This window comes from Oncorhynchus mykiss, chromosome 5 (assembly GCF_013265735.2).
Source record: "Oncorhynchus mykiss isolate Arlee chromosome 5, USDA_OmykA_1.1, whole genome shotgun sequence".
Lineage (NCBI taxonomy): Eukaryota > Metazoa > Chordata > Actinopteri > Salmoniformes > Salmonidae > Oncorhynchus > Oncorhynchus mykiss.
In genome coordinates, this window is record NC_048569.1 from 64,233,588 (window position 1) to 64,260,303 (window position 26,716).

The window sequence follows — 26,716 nt, forward strand, 5'->3', positions numbered from 1 at the left end:
GGTGAGGAAGAGCAGGGTTCCATGGCTGAGGTGTCCTACTACTCCTATGAGTATGACCCAGACTCAGAACCCTTCGCTGCGGAGGGGGAGGACCACTTTGAGCTGGCGGAAGGGGAGCAGGGGGGAGAGCAGGACAGTCCATCAGATAGCCAGCTACCCACACTGGACACAAAGGACACCCATGAGCGATGGTATGGCCCTCTGACCTCTCCGTCTGTTTGCACAACAACACTGAGTTGGAACTGTTAACACGGTGGTAATGTGGATAGGACTTGAAATTAACTCAACTGTGACTTTGTACCTTCAAACCTGTTTCAGTCTATTTCCTCTGTAATAACAAAGTGTATTCAGATACCTCTACGTCAAATCAAATGTTATTGGTCACATACACATGGTTAGCAGATGTTAATGCGAGTGTAGTGAAATTCTTGTGCTTCTAGTTCTGACAGGGCAATAATATCTAACAAGTAATCTAACAATTCCACAACAACTACCTTTGGGGTGGCAGGTAGCCTAGTGGTTAGAGCGTTGGGCCAGTAACCGAAAGGTTGCTGGATGGAATGCCCGAGCTGACAAGGTAAAAATCTGTCGTTCTGCCCCTGAACAAGGCAGTTAACCCACTGTTCTTAACTTAACTGACTTGCCTAGTTAAATAAAGGTTAAATAAAAAATAAATAAAATACCTTATACACACAATGTAAAGGGATGGAATAAGAATATGTACATGTAAATATATGGATGAGCGATGGCCAAGCGGCATAGGCAAGATGCAATAGATGGTATCAGTGGCAGTCAGTGCCTTTTAAGATGAGTCATGACGATTGGCCTTATTTCTATTGCCGCATATTGGATGCCTGTCATTCATATTCCATTCACCCAGTTGAATGAAACAGCGATAGGTTTAGGCTACTACCTGATACTCACATTTTCCCTTTAACCATCATGAGGTTGCTACAACCAAGCTTATGAAAGAAACGTTTACAATGTAGGTGCACACAGGTCTATAGAAACATTTGAGGTGACAGACAGTGACACATAGACAGACAGTGACACATTCAATGCTGCCTTGCACACTCTTGCCTGCATCTAGCTGATCTGGGGTGTAATCATTAAGTTGCAAACAAGTTTTTTATTGGACAAATTCAGGTATGTTAATCCCTGTTCTGTTTTCTTCCGTTTAAGAAAAGGTTTTCAACGGAATACACCCCTGATCATGCGTAAACACAGTTCACTTTCATAGCAGCCATGTTATATTCATTCTAGCATCTATGCGCTCTCCTCCTCTCACCTTTTCACTTCACTTATGGACTTCAATGCACAACATATCAGATATATGTGGCCAGACAAAAAAACCTATCCAAGCATATCATAACCGCTACACACAACCTACATCATTGTCACCATATTAGCTAAAGTAAAGTCATAGTACATAGCTAATAGAACTAACATAGCTAATATAACTAACGTGTTAGTAAACCCGCTACAATCATGCAGTAACGTTACAGTGTACAGTCAGTAAGCAGTTGAGCACTTACACCTGCGGGCCCCGGAGGCAATAAATTAGTAAAACCAAAAGCTTACCTTGACTTGGAAGAGTCCCAGTGTTGTGTTGGATAGTCATAGCTAACATGCCATCCCTCTGTTTGAGCAGGCTGTTTGAGTAGGCTGCATTTGCTAGCTAAGTAAGTTAAACTGAAAGTGATTTATTTTTAATTACCCCTCTCTCTCTTGCTTCTCTCTCTTCTTCTTTTTCTCTTTTTAAGTCAACTAGTCACCACATTTTAGGCACTTCAGTGTAGTATAGCTGTAGCTTATGCTTTCAGTACTAGATTCAAACTTTGATACTTTGATTGGGTGGACAACATGTCAGTTCATGCTGCAAGAGCTCTGATAGGTTGGAGGACGTCCTCCAGAAGTTGTCATAATTATTGTGTAAGTCTATGGAAGGGGGTGAGAACCATGAGCCTCCTAGGTTTTGTTTTGAAGTCAATTTACCCAGAGGAGAACGGAAGCTAGCTGTCCTCCGGATACACAAAGGTGCTACCCTACAGAATGCTGTAGTGGCTACTGTAGACCTTCATTGCAAAACATTGTATTTTAATAAATTATTTGGTGACATGAATATGTTTAGTATAATTTTATCTAAAAAGGATAACTTTTTAAATGTTTATGAAATTCACTTAGGAGGATGGTCCTCCCTTTCCTCCTCTGAGGAGCCTCCACTGCTCTACATCAAAGATAGCATATAGATATTTCTGTAGTTAGAAAACAGGTAAGATTAGCATTCCTACAACATTATCCTGTTGAAATATAATTTTATCTCAGCAAAATTGGGCTGATTTCACCCAAATTGGCTATTTTAATTAATCTATTTTATTTCCTCCTCAGAGGAGGAAAGGGAGGACCATCCTCCTAAGTGAATTTCATAAACATTTAAAAAGTTATCCTTTTTAGATAAAATTATACTAAACATATTCATGTCACCAAATAATTTATTAAAATACCTTTGTATACCTTTGTATCAAATTGCAATGAACATCGTCAGAGATCTTATTCAGTGTACTGTTCTCCTCTCCTCCACAGAAACTTCCCCTGACTGCATCACCAGCCAGATCTCCAAATTGTACATTGTTTGTTAATATGTTAGAGTGGGTGGAGAGAGAAGGAAAAGAGGGGACTGCCCATCCTGAAAGGAAGAGATGGTGGGATGTGTGTGTGCGCGCATATGAATGACTAAAGGACTACGTGTGTGCGTGTGTGTGCGTGTGTGTGTGTGTTACTATGCTAGTCCCCCTCCAGCCCTCTGTATTTCTCTCTTTTATATCTCCAGTCTCTTATTCAACAGTAGACACCATAGCGTCTTTGATATTCACTGTAGTGCCTTTACATTGTTTTTCTGTAACCTCTAGATGGAGGTGTAATTACACCTGAGTTAAAACAAATGTTTTTTGTTGTTTTTTCTATCTGTGGTATTTATTTGTAGCTAGTGCTTTTTTGGTTTATTTGTTCCAATGCCTCCCCCTATTGCCTTTTTGTCCTGTCACCTACACCAATGTCTTCATTTAATTCATCAAAAATATGTCAAGATGTCATGGACCTATTTTTCTTATTCTGAGGAAGCCTTAGGTCGAACACTGAGGTGTACAGTGGATATCTTTATGTACTTATTTGGTGTGTTAACCTACTAGAGACGGAATTTCTGCAGCTTAAAACTGGAGGATTAAGATAAGCTCAATCCTTCTAAACATTTTTACCAAGCTACCAATATCTCCACATAATAAGTCCTATTTGGGTATAGCTGTCACCTCACTGTTGAACAGACAGGGATTTGATTGTACAGTACATAAGCTATTTTGTTTTGTTAAATTTTGATTATTGATATCCTAAAACAAGAATAAAGGTTTGGAACTATGGTACATTTACCATTTAAACCAATGTAACCCCACATCCATTTTCAATACAGCTGCTTTTGAAAAACAAGAGAATAAACTTTGTATACAATCCATGTCTCTGTTTGCAGTTAACTTTACATGCTACTGTAAGTCTCTCCTCAGGTAGCAGTAATTTTATTCCCTATATGTATAGGCCTATATGTTACATAGGAAACGAGGAGCAGACCTGGTGGTTAAGGAGTTGTGTTGGTCTGAGGAGAATTTCCTGTCATCCTGTCAGCAGTTAGCTGTGTTATTAGGAAGCGCTGCGGTCTTTCAGAATACCCTCTGCTTTGAAGGCTGTGACTCCGTGACCTCTGGAATGGCTGTGTTTAGCTGGACCAACCCGTTTGTTTGCCCCTGTTAACAACACATTCAGGTTACCTAAACAGCAGCCAGGAGAGAGTTGGAGCCTGTTAATGTTTAATGTTGGCAAATGTTGGCACTAAACAAGGCACTTGTTTATGTTCTCGGTTATAATATAGCTTCTGGCAACTATAGTGTGTGCTTCTGCTGCTGTTTAAAATGAATACCTGGTCAAAACGGCACATGGATATGCCTTTTCAATGTAGAGGTTATTGAATGGGTCATGAGCCCACTGTATGATCGAACTACAGGAATGGTGGTGGAAAACTGTCAGATTACACATTACATATGTTATAATATGCATTGCCTTTCTCACTTTCAGTGTATCATATACTGTGCTATGTCAAGAAGGATAATATTTGTTCACTCCACTCCTTTGCAGGTCTCGAAGGGATACTGTTGTGATATAAAGTGTGAATGGTATATCTACATTACAAGTGGGAGGTCTGCTGTATGAATGGGGAAGGTACAGTGGGGAAACTCACTTCGCTGACCAAGCAATGCTGGAACCCTGGTTTCTGAGTCTGAATATCATGGAACATCTCCCTGGCAACTGCATGCATGGTTGAAGTGTAATATTCTGCCTCCATGCTGCGATGAACAGCGAGAGTGAAATAGTAAGGAGGGAGAGGGGGATCTTGGTTTCATGGATTGCTCTGTGGAGATAGTGTTACATGACAGTGCATTCGAGTGATGACATTGTTTCTAAGCACCAGCAGAGCTGGACTGCTTTTTAACTGGCTGAGATGATGGACTAGTTGGAGACAGCATTGGAGTGAGATCAAACATTTGTTCATTTTAAAGGCCCTTCTAAACAAGATGCTCTATTTTTTATGGTCTTTATGGGTCTTTGATGTAGGGCTGGGCGATATATCGTCTTTTAAGGTATACCGGTATAGATTTTACTATACTGCCTATAAAGGTAATTTAATACAGTGCTAAATAAATAAAACGTTCTACAAATTGGACTACTTCCCTGTCAGTTTTGTCCTAGTTTGTTTGAGTATAATCAGAATGGAGAAAGCCCATAAAAAACACTTGCCATACTCGGGTCATGCACTACTCATAAAACATATTAAGAACTTTTATGATTTAGAAACAAAAAATACCACCATACTGTAAAAAACAAGAAAAATATTGTGATATGATATTTTGGCCATATCGCCCAGCCCTATTTGATGGTAATGGATCTTATTTTGGAGTGATTAACTGCACAGACTGTTTTAAGGTATGCATTTCTGAATAGGCGAGCTCCATACTGTATTCAACTGTATTTAACTCGGGAGACTTGGGAGATGTTGCTGCTGAGTGGAGAGCTGACATCCATCTGACACAGAAGATCACCTCACTAAGAAGAGAGGAAGACCTGCTGGCTATGAAGCATCTCTAGAGCCTGTTTGTGTCCACATCTACAGTAGTATGCTCCCTATACCTGTGTTTTTGTGCATACTGTATTGTCAAATGCCATCTTATTGATTGAATAGAGCAGTTTATGTAATGATTTGTAGGATTTTTTTTGTAGGACTTCTTGTAGGACTGTAAATCTCTTTGACCATTGTGGGGAGGTGAAAAACCACCCCATCATTGCCGGCAGAGAAAGATGAGAAAATTGGAACGGAAATGGCGCCACACCAAACTGGAAGTCTTCCGACTAGCTTGGAAAGACAGTACTGTGCAGTACCGAAGAGCCCTTACTGCTGCTCGATCATCCTATTTTTCTAACTTAATAGAGGAAAATAAGAACAATCCGAAATTCCTTTTTGATACTGTCGCAAAGCTAACTAAAAAGCAGCATTCCCCAAGAGAGGATGACTTTCACTTTAGCAGTGATAAATTCATGAACTTCTTTGAGGAAAAGATTATGATTATTAGAAAGCAAATTACGGACTCCTCTTTAAATCTGCGTATTCCTTCAAAGCTCAGTTGTCCTGAGTCTGCACAACTCTGCCAGGACCTAGGATCAAGAGAGACGCTCAAGTGTTTTAGTACTATATCTCTTGACACAATGATGAAAATAATCATGGCCTCTAAACCTTCAAGCTGCATACTGGACCCTATTCCAACTAAACTACTGAAAGAGCTGCTTCCTGTGCTTGGCCCTCCTATGTTGAACATAATAAGCTCTCTATCCACCGGATGTGTACCAAACTCACTAAAAGTGGCAGTAATAAAGCCTCTCTTGAAAAAGCCAAACCTTGACCCAGAAAATATAAAAAAACTATCGGCCTATATCGAATCTTCCATTCCTCTCAAAAATTTTAGAAAAGGCTGTTGCGCAGCAACTCACTGCCTTCCTGAAGACAAACAATGTATACGAAATGCTTCAGTCTGGTTTTAGACCCCATCATAGCACTGAGACGGCACTTGTGAAGGTGGTAAATGACATTTTAATGGCATCGGACCGAGGCTCTGCATCTGTCCTCGTGCTGTTAGACCTTAGTGCTGCTTTTGATACCATCGATCATCACATTATTTTGGAGAGATTGGAAACCCAAATTGGTCTACACGGACAAGTTCTGGCCTGGTTTAGATCTTATCTGTCGGAAAGATATCAGTTTGTCTCTGTGAATGGTTTGTCCTCTGACAAATCAACTGTAAATTTCGGTGTTCCTCAAGGTTCCGTTTTAGGACCACTATTGTTTTCACTATATATTTTACCTCTTGGGGATGTTATTCGAAAACATAATGTTAACTTTCACTGCTATGCGGATGGCACACAGCTGTACATTTCAATGAAACATGGTGAAGCCCCAAAATTGCCCTTGCTAGAAGCATGTGTTTCAGACATAAGGAAGTGGATGGCTGCAAACGTTCTACTTTTAAACTCGGACAAAACAGAGATGCTTGTTCTAGATCCCAAGAAACAAAGAGATCTTCTGTTGAATCTGACAATTAATCTTAATGGTTGTACAGTCGTCTCAAATAAAACTGTGAAGGACCTCGGCGTTACTCTGGACCCTGATCTCTCTTTTGAAGAACATATCAAGACCATTTCAAGGACAGCTTTTTTCCATCTACGTAACATTGCAAAAATCAGAAACTTTCTGTCCAAAAATGATGCAGAAAAATTAATCCATGCTTTTGTCACTTCTAGGTTAGACTACTGCAATGCTCTACTTTCTGGCTACCCAGATAAAGCACTAAATAAACTTCAGTTAGTGCTAAATACGGCTGCTAGAATCCTGACTAGAACCCAAAAATTAGATCATATTACTCCAGTGCTAGCCTCTCTACACTGGCTTCCTGTCAAAGCAAGGGCTGATTTCAAGGTTTTACTGCTAACCTACAAAGCATTACATGGGCTTGCTCCTACCTATCTCTCTGATTTGGTCCTGCCGTACATACCTACACGTACGCTACGGTCACAAGACGCAGGCCTCCTAATTGTCCCTAGAATTTCTAAGCAAACAGCTGGAGGCAGGGCTTTCTCCTATTGAGCTCCATTTTTATGGAACGGTCTGCCTACCCATGTCAGAGACGTAAACTCGGTCTCAACCTTTAAGTCTTTACTGAAGACTCATCTCTTCAGTGGGTCATATGATTGAGTGTAGTCTGGCCCAGGAGTGGGAAGGTGAAAGGAAAGGCTCTGGAGCAACGAATCGCCCTTGCTGTCTCTGCCTGGCCGGTTCCCCTCTTTCCACTGGGATTCTCTGCCTCTAGCCCTATTACAGGGGCTGAGTCACTGGCTTACTGGGGCTCTCTCATGCCGTCCCTGGAGGGGGTGCGTCACCTGAGTGGGTTGATTCACTGATGTGGTCATCCTGTCTGGGTTGGCGCCCCCCCCCCCCCCCCCTTGGGTTGTGCCGTGGCGGAGGTCTTTGTGGGCTATACTCAGCCTTGTCTCAGGATGGTAAGTTGGTGGTTGAAGATATCCCTCTAGTGGTGTGAGGGCTGTGCTTTGGCAAAGTGGGTGGGGTTATATCCTTCCTGTTTGGCCCTGTCCGGGGGTGTCCTCGGATGGGGCCACAGTGTCTCCTGACCCCTCCTGTCTCAGCCGCCAGTATTTATGCTGCAGTAGTTTATGTGTCGGGGGGCTAGGGTCAGTTTGTTATATCTGGAGTACTTCTCCTGTCCTATTCGGTGTCCTGTGTGAATCTAAGTGTGCGTTCTCTAATTCTCTCCTTCTCTCTTTCTTTCTCTCTCTCGGAGGACCTGAGCCCTAGGACCATGCCCCAGGACTACCTGACATGATGACACCTTGCTGTCCCCAGTCCACCTGGCCGTGCTGCTGCTCCAGTTTCAACTATTCTGCCTTATTATTATTCGACCATGCTGGTCATTTATGAACATTTGAACATCTTGGCCATGTTCTGTTATAATCTCCACCCGGCACAGCCAGAAGAGGACTGGCCACCCCACATATGCTCTCTCTAATTCTCTCTTTCTTTCTCTCTCTCGGAGGACCTGAGCCCTAGGACCATGCCCCAGGACTACCTGACATGATGACTCCTTGCTGTCCCCAGACCACCTGACCGTGCTGCTGCTCCAGTTTCAACTGTTCTGCCTTATTATTATTCGACCATGCTGGTCATTTATGAACATTTGAACATCTTGGCCATGTTCTGTTATAATCTCCACCCGGCACAGCCAGAAGAGGACTGGCCACCCCACATAGCCTGGTTCCTCTCTAGGTTTCTTCCTAGGTTTTGGCCTTTCTAGGGAGTTTTTCCTAGCCACCGTGCTTCTACACCTGCATTGCTTGATGTTTGGGGTTTTAGGCTGGGTTTCTGTACAGCACTTTGAGATATCAGCTGATGTACGAAGGGCTATATAAATAAATTTGATTTGATGAGCTTCCTGAATGGAAGAAACGGTACTGTACTTATTCAATAAAGATCACTCGTGTATTCTGAGATGAGTTAATATAACATGTAAATGTTACATGTTTAGCTAGTTAGTAATTGAATGTATTTCATCATGTCTGAGAGGGAACATTGACTGGAGGAGTTGATCATTTCTCAGAGCTTGGACTGGCCAGAACTCGCTTTATTCAGTGTTAATGTTCTCAGTAGCTCTGCTGTGTACGTGTATGAATAAAGACTTCAGCATTTTGACATCCCTCTGTGACTTCTAGGAAGATTTTAACCAACTTAATCCCAAGATTTCTCAAAATGTTCACCATCATTTTAAAGCCCTAGTTATATTACTGCTTTGAGAAAGTAATTTCAAAACAATATTTATTTCATATGATTAGTGATTCACATATGTCTGTCCCTCATTTTAAGGTCAACCCTGTTATGTGAACTTAACTGTTGGTTTAATATGGTGAAAAATGTAACATCTAATAGTCAAATCATAGTGTAAAAGCAAGTGAGCTGGTTTTGGCATTTTCTGGTTGAAAGCAAAGTGGGTCGAGCATAACACATCAACCCACAGGCTAGAAAAAAAATGTGAAGCTTGCATTTAATTGCCACACCAAGCTTCCTTCCCCAGGCACGTCTTCGTGGTAACCTTTGCAGCGTATTCGTCCCTACACCAGATATCATGTAACGTGTGAAATAGACAATCCTTTTTGTTCATACTTAAACTGGTGTGTGCGCGCAGACACAGGTCCTCAACCTATTGTGTAAAATATCTATCCCACAGGGCCAGGAACTGGGCATTATGCTGTCACTGACCGTTGCTTTCATCAGCCATGCCTTCACCAAGCCAACCAGCCCTGCTTACTCCTTCCACGACAGGATAAGCAACAATTGTGAGTACTACAGAGGTCACAAAAGAGATCCCAAGCTTTAAACATGACATGCTACTCTATTCAAGAGTCCTAAATGGTCTATGGAAAACTACCCCAAGTAGTTGCTCATGAAAGGGAATATTGAACGTTGTAATGCCAATGTAAATCCACTAAGGGGAGACACCCCAAAGACTTTTCAAGCTGTGAACCAGCCTACAACAGTACAGTATACTACTTATCAGCCAAATGTGACTGTCCTTAGGGTACTGGCAAACTTACTACAGTACTGTATGTCAGCAAGTTATTTGATTGTTTCTCTTGTTTGTTTGTGTAGTGTAAGGTGTTGACGACAGCCTCAGTATTACATTGATGCAAAAACCACCTGTTTCGGCAGGGACGGCAACACTGCATACTCCACGCTGGGCAAAGTGAGAGGATAATCAAGTAAGTTCCCACTAACTTCAGGTAAATACACTTTTAATTCAGAGCTGATTCCACATTTTAATGCACCTATAACATTGTAATAAATCAAGTATAACCATGTTTTTATTTGACAAAGACCCAAAGCATCCTCCTAGAGGACTGCAGTCTCAGGGCGCTATTTATTGGATATGTGAAAATGTAGATTTTTCCTGATAGAGGTGTTAATTACATAAGGACCTTGTTGAGTGTGGCAGTTCATATGCCACGTACATAAGTAGGGCAACAAGATACAGCTGGATGTGACAGCTCAAGCCTTGCCTTCTGCTGTTAGATCTAAACTTCATGAACGTACTTCACAAATATGCATTATCTAAATTAACCTATTGCATTCCATTTCAAAATGTTGCTTGTTTTTAGAAAGCCAAAGCTAACTGCAGCCGTTTCCACCCGCAGGGCTTTTCCATACTCCTGGACTAGCGGCATATAGCCCTGAGAATGCTCCTCCATGCAACATCCAGCGCAGACCCCCATCCTATACCATGTGCTGCCACACTCGCTACTGTAGCAGCAACTCAGCGCCTAAAAAGCACCGTCTTCCTGCTCTCATGGGCCCCCAGGTCCCCACCAAGCTTGCCAGGGGGTCCTCAGAGGACATGTCCAAGACCCCAGGCCCTGGTAGATACAACAGTACAGATCCAAGTGTCTACCTGCCCAGGCAACCAGCTTTCTCCATGCTAGGTTGCCATGGCTTCCCCAACGATGCCACTCTAAAGCCTTCCCTGGAACTCGTAACCCTGAGAAGGTGATTGTCCACAAGCCCCGGGCCCCAGCATTCTCTCTGGGCATCAGACACAGAGTTTGTCACCCCACTGGTGGTCAATGTAGCTGACTACACAACCATGTTCCTCCATCATATGGGACTAGGCCTAACCAATGTTGGATTTATCTGCAAAACAAACAACTCGATGAGGTGACAAATGAGAACCATTTCTACTGCCGTGCTGGCTTATTATAAAATATGAAATTAAGGATGTTTAGATACAGAAAAGAACATATACAAACTTCCACACAGAAAGTAAAGAAATATATTGTATTTACGTACTATCCAGCAACAGTGCTATTTAGAATGAACAGAAATGCGACTCTAGTCAGTCAAAACGTATACTGTCTGATAATACACACACACACACACACAGAAAAACAAATAAAATAAAAACATTTCTTCTTTGAATAAAATGTTCCACGTTCAAGAAAAAAAAAAAAAACTACATTTGACCACTATGCTCATTAATACAACATATATTGACAAGTAAACATCAATAAAAGTGTACCAAATGTTATTCAAACTCGGTAATGTCTCATGAGAGAAATTCCATCTTCATATTGTTGCCACTTATCAAAGCAGAACTGCTCACCATCTCTTAGTCAGGGCCGAGCCTTCTGCCTTCCACTCTCCTTGGGCTACCTCTATCATACCGCCAATATTTTGAGGAGTTTAAAAAAACTGAAAATAAATGGTCTATTCTATACACCAAAACACATGGAGAGATGTACATCTTGTTTAGTCAACAAAGACCATACAATTCAACTGAGGCGGTTTTCCGGGACGTGGAAGATGATTTCCACTCAATCCTTTGGAAGAGGTCTTCGGAAAAGCAATATATGCGGCTCTAGAAGTAAAACAAGTAAAGTTATTCAGTACTCACTTCAAGCTACCAGAGATAGCTATGTTATTTTCAAATATGCAGATGGCAGAACAATGGCTTTACATCTGTATGGATGTGATCATGACAACATGAGATTGGGGAAAAGAGGTCAATGGTTTGTGTCAGAGTCATGTAATAGGCAATACAATATGGCTAGTACATTTCAACTGTATTAAAGAGGATGTCAGAAAAGCAAGAATTCCTGATTAATCTGTTCATAAACAGCCATGAGAAGACTTATGACATAAGTAAACAAATAACATTAAGTAATGCTGAGATGTTGCTCTATGAAACATCAGTCAATAGCTCACCTGGCTTGTGGATCATGTAGTGGATCCAGCCCTGGCTCTGCTGCACCCCCAGACCCCTCCATTCATCTTCTGTCATCAAATGAGAGGTGGGCACCAGCTTGGATAACTGTTTCGGAAGCATAACATGCCTGTGTAGGAAAGGGACATTGAGTTCAACCAATTAATTTAGTTACCAGCTAAATAGAAAGGCCTCTGTGATTTACATGTAACTTTAGTACCAGTGCAGTAGCCCAAATAACTTTGGACATGTGGCAACACCAGCTGATATTATTAGCGAACGTTAACCAAGTCACCTGATAGTTAACGTTACTCACTGCAAAATAAACACATGAATACAGCCTTCAGTTAAAAGCAAACAAATATCATTTTAATAGCAGTAGCTAAGTATCATTATTATTTTAGCCAAATAAAGTATTATGGCTGTTTCTCGGCTAAAGCTAGCTAGGAAGTTGGCAACAGCCAACGTTGGCTAGCTAGCTAATCAACCTGGGGGTTGTGTAACGATACACTTGCCTGCGCTAGCATATAAAGCAAGCATGTTAGCTGCTACGCTAGCTACAACGTCAACCTACCTGTACTCGAATGCTTCATCTGTGTACTTGTCAGAGTAGTAAATTTCTTTCTTCGACATGTTTAATCAAACATAAATATATTACACAATCTTCTGGGTTCGTTTTCGTATTTTCAGAAAGGTGTCAATAAGCTTAGCTAACTAGCTTGGAATGGGCGCAAGTTGTCATCCAAAGTCTATCGGCAAATTTTGAACTCAAACCGTCCCTCTCTCCGCCCGGATTGGTGAAGGCGCGCGGATCAAAACGACGTGCGAGGCGCCCCGCCCCGACACCATCTTCTGAAGTTGACAGTTGTAACGTTAGATTTGTTTGTAAGAGTTGTTTGTAAAAATGTTTCCTGTGAAATAATGTTTTTTTCTTTTGATTTGTTAATCGAAATAATGACACACTAGCCACCTAGTTATAGAAATAGAGTCCATGTCCATTTAGCGTGCTTCTTTAGTACTACAATCATGTCATGAATATTCAATCATAAATGTTGCCTAAAGGAATCCTAGTTTTTCCACTGATAACATCAGTCACACTCTTTCATAAAGTCATAAGCACTTCTTCTTGTGGTGTACGTAATGTAGCTAGCTAGCCATCAGTGTTTATTTTGAGTTGCTAAATAACACTTAAATGTCAAAGGAACCACATTTGTTCCTGTGACCTTTGAGGGTTAGAGTGCTGTATAAACAAATACTGTCATTTTACTTCTGTGCTTTATCATCTATTTGAAATTCATCACCTATACAATAATAATAATTGTAGATAGTATACATGAACTTACAAAGACATTGTCTTCTTTATAACTGCAATGTAACAACAGGTTTAAACCTGGGCTGTTTTAAAAGTGGCGGATTTGTGACTTTAGAAACCCAGCTGTTTCCACAGGCCCCATGTATGATAGTTTCCCTTGTGAATTAGTTACATAGAAACAGCCTGAGTTCTCAGAGAGTGTGCTTGCAAGTTGTTATCACATCTCTGGGCTCTGTAATGGTTGCTAATGAGACATAGTGCATGCACAGCCTGCCTTATTCCACTGCTGATTGCAGTGTTACAGCACGCTGAAAACCAGGTGAATATTAGCTCCTTGTATTGCAGTGCAAACAAATGAGTTGCATGTTACAGATACAGATGCATTCAATTCGATCAGAAAAGTTTTTCATTGTGTCTGCAGTGTGTATTAAAAGTTTACATTCACTTTTTTTTTTGTTGATGTGTTATAAAGAAGCCTGTCTGGTCTGAAATGCTGCTTACTTTTTTGATAGATTTATATTAATCTGGTGATATATCGTGGAGTCTGTTTTCACTCTCCTCCCACTTATCATGGAAGTGGTAGACCTAGTTAGTAGTATGGTCTGATGCTTCTCTTCCTATCAGTCATCAGTCACATCCTACATATTGATGACATTTGGTTTATCAGTAACTTCTCAATTCTCTTATGCCACAAACAACCAAGTGATGTAATTGGTTGTCGAGGAGTTGGCATGTGTGTATGTGTTTTTGTGTGTAACTTGTGTTAACTGTGGCTTGTTGCCATTGCGAGTTTGTTCATTCAGTCTATGACTTGCAGAAGGGTCTTATGCTCCTCAAGCCGTTATGCTCTCTCACATACTCTGAACTTCCTTTATTGCTTTGGAGTTTTAGGTTTCTGGGTTATTGTTCAAGTCAGGGCATCTTCACTCTGCTCTCCAAATGTCTGAGATATAGGTGAGTCTATTGCTGCCTCTCATAATTCCTGTGTTTACTGCATGTACTGTGTATTGTATTTCTTTGCTATTTTATCTCTGAGCGTACACACTCTTTAAATCTAGTGCGTTTAATTGTTGCCTTGCACAATCAATTTTATGGTGTGCTAAGCCTTTTCAACTTCCACCTCCGCAAATGTTGGCCTTTGCAAATGAACCAATACTTTTTTTGACATTTGTATGTGACCTTTTGAATTGTAATCAAATGTTCCCAGTGTTGCTTTTTCAAATAGTGACATATTTGAATTATTTTGAACCATGTCTCCATGTCATGAGCAGTAACAAGACTATGCCCTCTGAGGAACTACTGCGGACTAAGATTATATATTGTGGGGCAAAACAAAATGTTTGTCTTTCATCTCAAAGTCTGGGTTGTTGGAGGAAGTCACCAGGTTGTTTTGATGGCTTTATCCAATTTAAGGTAAAATTAACCTGTTTTTACAGCGTATTACAGTATGAGCAGCTAGCCCTGGAGTTCTGCTCTGCCTGGGATGAGTGGGTGGCATGTTTTAGTTGGTTGATTTCCCTCTACTTAGATAATAGGTGATTCAGTTAATTATTTGGTCATCCATGTTAACATGCTCTCCTAAATAAAGTTAAAAAAATGTTTTTTATTTAAAAAATCCCATGATTGGCTACAAAGCCTAACCTTAAAGCATTAGTTGTTGTTTGTGTACTGTAATGTTGGTCACTGTGGAATAATTGCATGAATACATATCTAACTCGGGTCCTGCACAGTGTGCTGTGAGTATGTTGGCCATTCTAATTATTCTTGAAAAAGCCTGTTAATTCAAAATTTACAAAGTTTATATTAGGCCCACTGGCTTTCTAATCTACAGCACCTTCAGAAAGTATTCACACCCCTTGCATTTTCCCACATTTTGTTGTGTTACAGCCTGAATTTAAATGTGCATAAACGCCGCCCGAACAAGGAGAGGGACCAACTTCGACGGAAGTCGTGACATTCTGTGTGCAATAATAGTGTTTAACATGTTTTTTTAATTACTACCTCATCTCTGTACCCCACACATACAATTATATGTAAGGTCCCTTAGTCAAGCAGTGCATTTCAAACACAGATTCAACCACAAAGACCAGGGAGATTTTCCAATGCCTCGCAAAGAAGGTCATTTATTGGTAGATGGGTAAACGTTTTTTAAAAAGCAGACATTGAATATCCCTTTGAGTTATTAATTACAATTTGGATGGTGTATCAATACACCCAGTCACTACAAAGATACAGGCATTCTTTCTAATTCAGTTGCCGGAGAAGAAGGAAACTGTGCAGGGATTTCACCATGCGGCCAATGGTGACTTTAAAACATCCTGTTTGCAGTAAGGCACTAAAGTAATATTTTTAAAAATGTGGCAAAGCAATTAACTTTTTGCCCTGAATACAACGTTTTATGGTTGGGGCAAATCCAATACAACACATTACTGAATACCACTCTTAATATTTTTAAGCATAGTGGTGGCTACATCATGTTATGGGTATGCTTGTAATTGTTAAGGACTGGGGAGTTTTACAGGGTAAAAAAGAAACGGAATGGAGCTAAGGACAGGCAAAATCCTAAAGGAAAACCTGGTTCAGTCTGCTTTCCATCAGACACTGGGAGATTAATTCACCTTTCAGCAGAACAATAACCTAAAACACAAGGCCAAACCTACACTGGAGTTGCTTACCAAGAAGACAGTGAATGTTCCTGAGTGGCTGAGTTACAGCTTTGACCTAATTCTACTTGAACATCTATTGCAAGCCTTGACAATTTTTGTCTAGCAATGATCAACAACCAATTTGACAGAGCTTGATACCTTTTTTAAATAATGGGCAAATGTTGCACAATCCAGGTGTGGAAAGCTCTTAGAGACTTACCTCGAAAGACTTGCAGCTGTAATCACTGCCAAAGGTGCTTCTACAAAGTATAGACTCAGGGGTGTGAATACTTAAGTGAGTGAGATATTTCTGTATTTCATTTTCAATAAATGTGCAAACATTTCTAAAAACATCATTTCACTTTGTCATTATGGGGTATTGCATGTAGATGGGTAAGAAAAAACATATATTTAAAGCATTATGACTTCAGGCTGTAACATAACAAAATGTAGAATATGTCAAGGGATATGAATAATTTCTGAAGGCACTGTATCACTTGAGCTAAGTAGTGTAGTGTTCCAGAGCAGAATGGCTTCAGATTTAAATTATTGTATTTTTTTATTTTTTAATATATTTTTTTCTTCTCCCCAATTTCATGGCATCCAATTGTTTTTAGTAGCTACTATCTTGTCTCATCGCTACAACTCCCGGGCTCAGGAGAGACAAAGGTTGAAAGTCATGCGTCCTCCGATACACAACCCAACCAAGCCGCACTGCTTCTTAACACAGCACGCATCCAACCCGGAAGCCAGCCGCACCAATGTGTCGGAGGAAACACTGTGCACCTGGCAACCTTGGTTAGCGTGCACTGCGCCCGGCCCGTCACACGAGTCGCTGGTGCACGATGAGACAAGGATATCCCTACCGGCCAAGCCCTCCCTAACCCGGACGACGCTAGGCCAATTGTGCGTCGCCCCTCGGACCTCCCGGTTGCGGCCGGTTACGACAGAGCCTGGGCACGAACCCAGAGTCTCTGATGGCACAGCTGGCGCTGCGGAACAGCGCCCTTAACCACTGCGCCACCCGGATTGTATTTCACTCTATTAATATTAAGTCCACTTAAGATCATACTTAAGTAGCATTTTTTTCCACCTGTGGGTTATGGGATATTGTTTTGAGTTAGTGCACGTAGAATTCTCTGTAGTCACGGTTCGTTATTAGTTTATTGCTTATTTGTTTTTGTCTTTGCTAAGTTTCACTTTCTTTGTTAAATTATGTGGAACTCAACATACCCAGCACCTTGGTCCGATATTCATTCCAATGAAAGTGACAAAGAGTTTAGAGTGGGGAGCTAAAAGGTCTGATCTCCTCCAGTAGGCAGCTTTTAGAAGACTGTGGATAGATCTCGAGAGAGGAGTGGGAAAGGGGGAGACATGAGGAGAGAGGTCACACAGATGGGACGGGCTGGGATTGTTACTGGGAGTAATTCTCAGTAGAAATTTATTGTTAGCTTTGTTCGTTTTTGCTTGTTTCATGACAAGTGCAATCAATATGTGTGCATTTGGACATTGGATGTTACATTCTACCATTATTGGACATGAGTCACATGCCGTGGCCATATTTCCCCATCACACCGAATGATTTGAACTCATAGACCCCTTTCTATGTTTGCAAACATTGCAGCACGAGGGCGATGTGCGCAAGTTGGTGTCAGAACAAGGGGGAGTTCATATAGAACGCCAGCAAAAAAAAGCTTTTCACACTACTTTTGTATTATAATTGGATTTTAAGGCGTGTGTGAATTTCCTGCTTAATATAATGTTTGTGTCATCATAGCAAATCAACTGCATTATACTTACAAAACACTTCAACTTCAACCAGTAAAATGTCTCTTTGGCAATGAGTGTTAGCATTTTAGCTAACAATTGCTGCATCCAAAATAGGTGTTTTGCAAAGAACACAACCAAATATAATCTTAGCGACTATTCAAGCAAGAATCAAAACATCATTGTAAGCATATTATGAGAACCCCAAAAAAGTCATTTTGTTTAGAGGTAATACTTGAATGGGCACGGATGGCGATGGCTTTCTCACTGCCGCCGAAAGTCTCGCGCATCTGTGCTTGACGTCAGTGTGTCGTGTACTGGGAAAGGGTCTATATAGTCAATCTGAATATGAATTTTTTCATATTCTATAGCAAAAATGTATTGATTCATTCATTACAATTTTACATATGCTAGTTAGAAAATTAGTTAATTTCAGCTACTTTATTATTGACAGGTGCACATTCATTATTGCTTTTTCCTTATTGACTTAGGTGCTGTGCCAAACCATTTGCTAAATTATTATTCCTTTAGTGTCACGTTCGTCATAAGGATCGGACCAAGGCGCAGCGTGGTATGCGTACATTCTCTTTTTAATGAATGAACAAAAACAACAAACGAAACGTGAAGCTATACAAACTAGTGTTGACAGGCAACTAAACATAGACATGAGGCAACTAAACATAGACATGATCCCACAACACAAATGAGGAAAATGGCTACCTAAATATGATCCCCAATCAGAGACAATGATAAACAGCTATCTCTGATTGCTAACCATATCTGGCCAACATAGACATACAAAAACCCCTAGACATACTAAACCCCCTAGACATACAAAAACCCTAGACAACAAAAACTAGAGTGCCCGCCCTGGTCACAACCTGACCTAACCAAAATATATAGAAAAACAGAGATATCTAAGGTCAGGGCGTGACAATTAGTAGTTATGCATTAAGTACAAACCTTTGTATTCTATATACTGTAGGGAGATGGGTGGTGAACACTTACACTACACACAGAACACACACCAATCACACAGCAGAGGAGAGTACTTCCTGTTATTTGTTGCCTGTGACAGAGGATGCAGTTTGGATGCGATACTGGGGACATTGACGTCAACACCAAAGGGAAATTGGGTTTTCTAACGTCACAGCACCCCATATTGCACAATACTAATGAATGAGTTTCCCTTGAGGTGTGACTCTCTCACATTCGAAACAGGAAAAGATTGTCACAGAGTTCATGTTCCTCAGTCAAGTCCCGGCTCTCAGTCATCATCATCTCATTCTGAAATCAGAAGTGTAGCGAGCAGAAAGATAGGACATTTCAGGTATAGTGGGCTTTTCTCAAATCTTTTACATCTCTAAAACCATTGATAATTCATTGCATTTTGTCACAGCTGCTTTGTCTTAATATACTGGCAGCACAATTCAGTCCCATAAATGTGAAATATTGATGTTAATGTATAGTAGCTAAAGTATGATGTCTAGTATGACTCTCTTCACTAAATTATTAATTGATGGTCTTTGTTAAAAATGGCCGCAGGCATGCATGCTTTGCTTTTGCAGCAATTGCCTACGGTATGTCTTATGGTGGGATGCTCTGTCTTTCTGTCATTGTCACATGCAGGGACAATATAATGTGTAAATGGTGTCTGTGCTCTGCATGTAGATGCTGACTGTGTGAACGAATAAACGTGCGTGTGTGTGTGTGAATGCTTGTGTGTGTAAGCTAGGAGGGAGGCTCAGGCAGATGTGTGATGGCTAATGCTGTCTGAGAGCAGCTGGGCAGGGCGAATAGACAAGCAATAACACAATGACATCACCAAGAGAGAGAGAGAGAGAGCGAGAGAGAGAGTGGGGGAGCATGTGAGCGAGCCAGAGAAAGGGAGAAGGCTGGAGCAGGCCAGCTCAGATGCAGAGAGGCTGGAGAGTGAAATGAGCCTGTGTGAGTGGGAGAGGACCATACAGCACTCACTCAACAGGGGATACAGCTATTTCCGCAAGATTTAGCAGATTTTGTCCCGCTCTGCAATACCTCTCCCCCTCCCCCTTTCCCCTTCCCCTCATCCTCTGTCAGCCCCTCTCAGCCTCTGCTTCAGGCTGCTCCTCCGGGCATGCTACTTAAGCCAAAGTATGGCCGCTTTCGCAACGACTCTGTGACCTCCTCCGACGACCTGATGCAGAGCTTAGCTATGAGCGGCAAAGTGGTGGCCACCCCGGTGGTCCTCTCCTCCGCCCCCAGCCTGCCGCTGCCCCCCCTGCCTCCTCTGGAGTCCATCCCCCGGTCCTCCTCCGCAGCCCCTGCTCTGGCCGACTCCCCCTGCCTGGACGGGGAGCAGGACGCCACCACCACTTTCTGCATGCTCATCCCCAGGATGCCTCAGTGGAAGTTCTCTAACTCGCTGCTCAGCAGGAGCCCCTCCAACTCCAGCTCCAGCAAGGACTCGGGCAAGGCTGCAGCCCCCTCATCGCAGGGCTCGCACAGCCCCAGTGGAACTTCTGCCCCCAACGGTCCCGTGGCCAGTCTGGCTTCTGTTTTGAACTCCTGTGACCCTGTGTGTGTCAACCCCTGTTCCCTACAGGCCATCAGCAGGCACAGATCTGCAGCAGGCTCAGCCAGTCCAGGCGGCCACAGCGCAGGGGCTACAGAGTGCACAGGGAGCCCCGGGGGCCACAGCGGATCCAGGACTGGGATGAACCGCAGGACAAGGGTGGAGGGAATGTGGCTGGGAGGAGAGGACTTCAACCAGAAGGGCAGCTTCATCCACAAGCCCTCCCAGGGCTGGCTGCACCCAGACAAGAAGATCACAGGCCCTGGGGCTTCCTACATAGTCAGGGTGAGTAACCATACATACAGCCCCTCTACAGCTTTGTGCATTACCCAAATGTTGTTATCGTTCAGCATACCTTTGAGCATTTCTGCATTGCATTTTTTAAGGGTCGTCTTCCTTGCAGTTAAATACTGTATCTATCCGCGATAATTTGACAGCTTGTTGATGGTTTCCACCTAGAGTTCATGTTATGTCGAATAGCGAATCATTTAAATTCCCTCAGTAAAGCTTTAATAAGACAAAACTGTCAGAAGATATCCTGTTTGCAGTTAACATTTGGGACGTCTCATTCTTTAGAAATAATATCAACTTTAAGATGATTCACCACCCTAAAGGTGTCTCTTGGATACAATTGGACATGCAAATGTCAGGCAGTGTGTTATGCACCAAATGGGTCGAGGTTGAGGAGGAATACATGATTTCATCCAGATAGATGGCTCTCTCTGCTTTGTTTGCTGTGGTGTGGTGGGAAGACTGTCAGCCTACACCCTACAGGCTTCAGGGTGGGTGGGAGGGAGGAAATAAACAGAACAACACATATTGTATGTGGTGAATGAGAGACATGTGTGTGTGTGTGTGTGTGTGTGTGTGTGCAAGTGTGTGTGCAAGTGTGCTAGTGTGTGAGTAAGTGGCATGTTTCTTGATCATAGTTTGATTGTTTCCACCTAAGTGAAATATTGGATGGCATATCATTTTGGACAGACATGCATACAATACATACAGTCTTAATCAGTGACAATGGTAATGATATTTTTACAAATCCTGATGGTAGTGGATACGTTAGGTGTTATCACACATTTGGTCAAACTACACTTACCCCTCAAAGCCTAGTTCCTCTCTAGGTTTCTTCTTAGGTTCCGGCCATTCTAGGGAGTTTTTCCTAGCCACCGTGATTCTACACCTGCGTTGCTTGCTGTTTGGGGTTTTAGGCTGGGTTTCTGTACAGCACTTTGTGACATCAGCTGATGTAAGAAGGGCTTTATAAATACATTTTATTGAAATTTGACTTACAAATATAAGTATATCTGAGAAATATAGAGAACAAATTATAATATTGTCCAATGAAATAGGTCATTTTAAAAAACATTGTGTCTTTTAGTGAGTAAGATGTAATTTCCTAGTCTAAGCCCGTGATTCTGGCTCACAATGGGTTACATCCGAGGCAGACTGTTTGACGTCAATGTCAATGATCTCCCCTCAGCAATCCCCTCTGCCCCTTCGCTCTTCCCATCCCCCCTCCTCTACTCCCCCCAGCCTCAACAAAACGACATGGCTCTTTATTAGCACAGTCTAGGCCCAAGCACGCTTTCTAATTACATCACACAGGCACCATTCATTCCTATACTCCATTACATTTAATCACAGTCATTTGTATCACACGTGGTAGGGAAGAACTAGGGTGACATAGCAGGGTCAACGAGTCCATCTGCATTAACACTGAGGAGTAGTAGTAGCAGACAGCATAGAGAGAACACTCAGCCAGGGGCTTCCCTCAGCTCTAACCGTGCTTTCCTACAATTAACGCCTCTGACTCTGCCATGCCTAATATAGTCCACAGCTAAACATGCTACACTGAGAGGAAACACCAGAGAGCATTACAGGAAATATGTCATTATGGTTGTGCCCTGCACCAGTTTTCATTAGCAGTTTGCTCTAGCCTAATCCGTTATAATATTTAAATGGCCCCTGCAGCAAGACAGGCAGATAAGATGTGTGTATATAAGGGACGTTGTGTCTTTTCATCCTCTCTATATAATGTGGTGTGCAGGGAGGAGCACCAGTGAATCTATTACTGTCTGTATGACAGCAGATGTATGCTGCTCTCTGCTTTTCTCTCTGCCATCATGACATACACTACATGGACAAAAGTGTGTGGATACCCCTTCAAATGAGTGGATTCCGTTATTTCAGCCACACCCATTGCTGACAGGTGTATAAAATCGAGCACACAGCCATGCAATCTCCATAGAAAAACATTGGCAGTAGAATGGGCCGTGCTGAAGAGCTCAGTGACTTTCAACATGGCACCATCATAGGATTCCATATTTCCAACAAATCAGTCAGTCAAATTTCTGTCCTGCTAGAGCTGCTCCGGTCAACTGTAAGTGCTGTAACGTCTAGGAGCAGCAACTGCTCAAGCGTTGGCTGGAGTAGTATAAAGCTCACTGCCATTGGACTCTGGTGCAGTGGAAGCTTGTTCTCTGGAGTGGTGAATCATGCTTCACCATCTGGAAGGCCAACGGATGAATCTGGGTTTAGTGGATGCCAAGAGAACGCCTGAATGCATAGTGCCAACTGTAAAGTTTGGTGGAGGAGGAATAATAGTCTGGGGCTGTTTTTCATGGTTTGGGCTAGGCCCCTTAGTTCCAGTAAAGGGACATCTTAATGATACAGCATACAATGACATTGTAGATGATTCTGTACCTCCAACTTTGTGGCAACAGTTTGGGGAAGGCCCTTTTCTGTTTCAGCATGACAATGCCCCCGTGCACAAAGCGAGGTCAATACAGAAATGGTTTGTCGAGATCAGTGTGGAAGAACATGACTGGCCTGCACAGAGCCCTTACCTCAACCCCATCGAACACCTTTGGGATGAATTGGAATACCTACTGCCAGCCAGGCCTAATCGCCCAACATCAGTGCCCAACCTCACTAATGCTCTTGTGGCTGAATGGAAGCAAGTCCCCACAGCAATGTCCCAACATTTAGTGGAAAGCCTTCCCAGAAAAGTGGAGGTTGTTATAGCAGCAAAGGGGGGACCAACTCCATATTAATGCTCATGATTTTGGAATTAAATGTCCAACGAGCAGGTGGCCATATACTTACCATGTAGTGTGTATCTTCTTTCCTGCACATTTCCACCCAGTCACTTCCTTTCTTCCAGCCAACCAGCCAGGCAAGTTGAACCAGCATTTGTGGTGTGGTGGCCCTGCATCTTCCACTTCAAGAGCCAAGCCAATGCAATGCAGACTTCCTGGCCTGGCAAACCGCAACGTGAGAAATAAAAACTAAAATTGCAACTTGGTTCAACTGACAGGTAGCGACAGTACAGTATACCTTTTCCACTGAGCAACATGAGCCCCTTTCCAGTCTCTCCCTGCTGGCCCCTGCTTCTATCTGGAGAGCAGAGCAGCAGCAGCAGAGATATTAGATAATAAACTTTAGCTGGAGACTTGAACAGGATGTTCTCTGTTGCAGTGATAGTGGGGCCAGATTAGCCCCAGTAATATGATAGATATCCGTCGTTGATGTTCACTTCCTTGAAGGCAAGGCAGTGGCTGAGATGGCGTCTCTTTCAGAGAAGAAAGGTACATTTTCGCCATTTCTCTGGAATGTTTCTAGGAAAAGCTGCATCACTGGTTCCAGGAAGGGAGTATTAGAGATTCTGCCGGGGGGCAGAAGGAAAGTTGAGAGCTCGATGGGACAGTGTATCGTGCGGAAGAGAGTGTGACAATGAAGGCATTGAGAGAGAGAGGGAAAGAGGGAGAAGAAGAAGACCGTCTGCCTGATGGAAGACTTCCCCAGTCTCCTAATCTGGTTAGGGTGCTCATTTAGCTCTCAGGCAGAGAAGTTAGCCTGATTATTTCTCTCCCTGTCTCTGGCAGCAGCCAACCACAACAACAGATCCAGACAACAAACTAAGAAGACATTGATTGAGCTTGAGTCAAATGAGGATGCATGGACATGAATGATAGAGCGTTGAATAAGCTCCTACACCTTTGAAAGTAAACGGGACTACCGTACAGTAAACATACCCTATCTCAGTGGATGCTGGTGGGAAGAGCTATATGAGGACTCTGTTGTGGCCTATTTAAACATAATCTAATTTGGCCTATGCCTGTGATGTTTATATGACCTCGAGTATACTTAGCATACGTATCTTGTATAATTAGTATTTTTGGTGTAGTAGGAGATGATGGAGTCCCCTCTCCCAGAGCACTTTGCCTGGTCCCCAGTGACACACACACACACACACACACACACACACAGGGGCCTTTGCAGCTACAGTTCCCTGAATACACGGAGTTCTCAGTGTTGCTAATCTAGTCATGGAGACATTATTACCACCTTAATCTGGCCATTACTCTGCCACTCACACTGCCTGCAAATAATTGGGCCTTTAGTACTATGGTATAAATGATTGTCATACATGCTATGTGTTAACCATTCTGGAAATACATGCTACACTGTGTGTGATACATGCTATTGCCGTAGTACCGTGTATCACTGAAAAAGGCTGTTATGACAGTTCCAGTCTCATGACCTAAAGTGTTTTAATTGGAATGAGAAAAATGATCTATAGAATAATACATCTGGTTGGAAATCTATCATGTAATAAAGTATGTTTCTATCTTTGCAGTACATGGGCTGCATTGAGGTGTTAAAGTCGATGCGATCGCTGGACTTCAACACTCGGACCCAGGTGACGAGGTAAGCGAGGATTGATTCTGCCCTGCTAGTGATGAGTCAGTAGAACCCGATCTGATTAGAAGGACAAGGTACACAGAAGAGTCACAGTGATACCAAATCAGGTAGAAATTCACAGGCACGCCAGCCCTGCTTTTCACTGTAATGATATTACTAGCGAGGCCCAGAATATTGTGTATCTGGTAAACATCATTTTGACTAAGCCATTGATGCATGTAAATGGCACATGTGAGCCTTTGCTGTGTGTTTGTGTGACTGTGTGCACTCACACGTTTACATGTGTGTTTATTTGTGTACGTGTACACATGTAATGCTGGTGGTATGAAGGTGGCCAGGCGGGGTACCAAGTCTGAGTTGGAGCGGTGCAAGCTTTCTTTCTTGTCTTTTTTTTATCTTTCTTGTTTTATTACATTTATTTGGACAGGGACAATGTACATCAAAAACATCTCCGAAGTGAGAAGTGATGCGTTGCACCAGATTATATTTTACAGCTAATTTACATCTGAAGTCCCGGGCAGGTGAACATATAAACATGAAAATAGCTCCGTATGAGAGAGCAAATTGGGAAAAGGTGGTGGTTCGTTTGGGGACCCTGCAGTCCCCCCTGGTGGAGGTTCTTGTGACCAAGGTTATTATAGTTTTGTGTTTTTTATATTTGTTTTTATTTCTATTCATTTTTTTTTTAGATCTACTTTACTAGTTGTTTAAGTTGTATATATTAAGTTTTTATATTATATTATTTTGTTTCAGTTTTTTGTTTTAGTGTTGGGGACAGAAAGTATCCTGTGTGGGAGGCTAGGAGCCATTTACGTGTACAGTACCAGTCAAAAGTTTGGACACACCTACTCATTCAAGGGTTTCTCTTTATTTGTACTATTTTCTACATTGTATAATAATAGGGAAGACATCAAAACTATGAAATAACACATATGAAATCATGTAGTAACCAAAAAAGTGTTAAACAAATAAAAATATTGTTTGTCATTTAGATTCTTCAAAGTAGCCACCCTTTGCCTTGATGACAGCTTTGCACACTCTTGTTTATTTTATTTTTATGGGGGAGGGATGTTACTTCTTGCCACTGTCGGGCAGAAATGCATAAGGTGAAGGGTCAAATCATAGGATAGGTTAGGTTTAAAGGTAGACTTACAGAAGCGAGATGGCGTGGATGTGGGAAGTAAACAGTAGTAGTGAGTCAATTTCCACAACAACCAAGAGCATTGAAGCGCAAGGCTAAACTTCTCAGCTGTTTTGGTCCCGTAGCTACCACGTTGTAGTAGGGTGAAGAATCCGTGCACATGCGCAGATAGTCTGTTTGACTGTGTGAGAGCAAAGTTTTGCATGGTGCTCATCTCAATGGGCGTGTTCGACCAGATCACTTTTGTCAAGTAGCCTTTCATTCTGGAGATAAAAACTGTCCGACTGACATGTAGACTGCATGAACTTTACAAAAATCATGTGATCAAAGGTCATTAATTTTTGACTGCAGAAGACTGCATTGTGGGAGGCTCTATTGCCAACGAATCATTAGGGTGTTTCGGTTTAACCCACGTGAACAGGAACCAATTTGCCGTGATTTATGTGTACAGTGGATATACAAATAAATGTGATATGAGGCTTTGTCTCACTAACTGATTGTACAATGTGTTATATTATTATTATATATTATATTATTATTATATATTATTATATTATTCTTTTTGGATTTTTTTTACCCCCATTTCCGTGGTATCCAATTGTTACTATCTTGTCACATTGCTACAACTCCTGTACGGGCTCGGGAGAGACAAAGGTCGAAAGCCATGCGTCCTCCAAAACACAA

General features: G+C 42.1%; 3 protein-coding genes and 1 pseudogene across 7 annotated transcripts in view; 3 read left to right on the plus strand and 1 right to left on the minus strand.

Moving 5' to 3' along the window:
- Positions 1-3,501, plus strand: part of LOC110524317 (C3 and PZP-like alpha-2-macroglobulin domain-containing protein 8) — a 52,642-nt gene extending 49,141 nt beyond the window's left edge. The window contains exons 42-43 of the mRNA XM_036978062.1: positions 2-191; positions 2,584-3,501. Of these exons, the coding sequence (XP_036833957.1) occupies positions 2-191; position 2,584 (191 nt within the window). The 3' untranslated portion in view covers positions 2,585-3,501. The remainder of the gene's footprint in view (position 1; positions 192-2,583) is intronic.
- Positions 3,502-9,565: 6,064 nt separating this feature from the next.
- Positions 9,566-11,203, plus strand: LOC110522985 (annotated as a pseudogene).
- Positions 9,932-12,696, minus strand: LOC110524318 (cyclin-dependent kinases regulatory subunit 1). The gene is made up of 3 exons (XM_021603850.2): positions 12,484-12,696; positions 11,912-12,039; positions 9,932-11,564 (listed from the first exon to the last, which is right to left on the minus strand). Exons 1-3 carry the CDS (start codon positions 12,540-12,542, stop codon positions 11,521-11,523), a joined length of 231 nt encoding a protein of 76 aa, XP_021459525.1. The 5' UTR covers positions 12,543-12,696; the 3' UTR covers positions 9,932-11,520.
- A 1,213-nt stretch (positions 12,697-13,909) lies between these two features.
- shc2 (SHC (Src homology 2 domain containing) transforming protein 2) overlaps positions 13,910-26,716 on the plus strand; it is a 28,463-nt gene continuing 15,656 nt past the window's right edge. Inside the window, exons 1-3 of one of the 5 annotated variants that reach the window (XM_021603853.2) lie at positions 13,911-14,175; positions 20,218-20,472; positions 24,827-24,897. In XM_021603853.2, coding sequence (XP_021459528.2) covers positions 20,329-20,472; positions 24,827-24,897 — 215 coding nt within the window. In that variant the 5' untranslated portion in view covers positions 13,911-14,175; positions 20,218-20,328. Of the gene's footprint in view, positions 14,176-18,466; positions 18,964-20,217; positions 20,473-23,576; positions 23,775-24,826; positions 24,898-26,716 lie in introns of those variants that run through there. The other 4 variants (XM_021603852.2, XM_021603854.2, XM_036978064.1 and 1 more) reach the window with 4 other exon arrangements.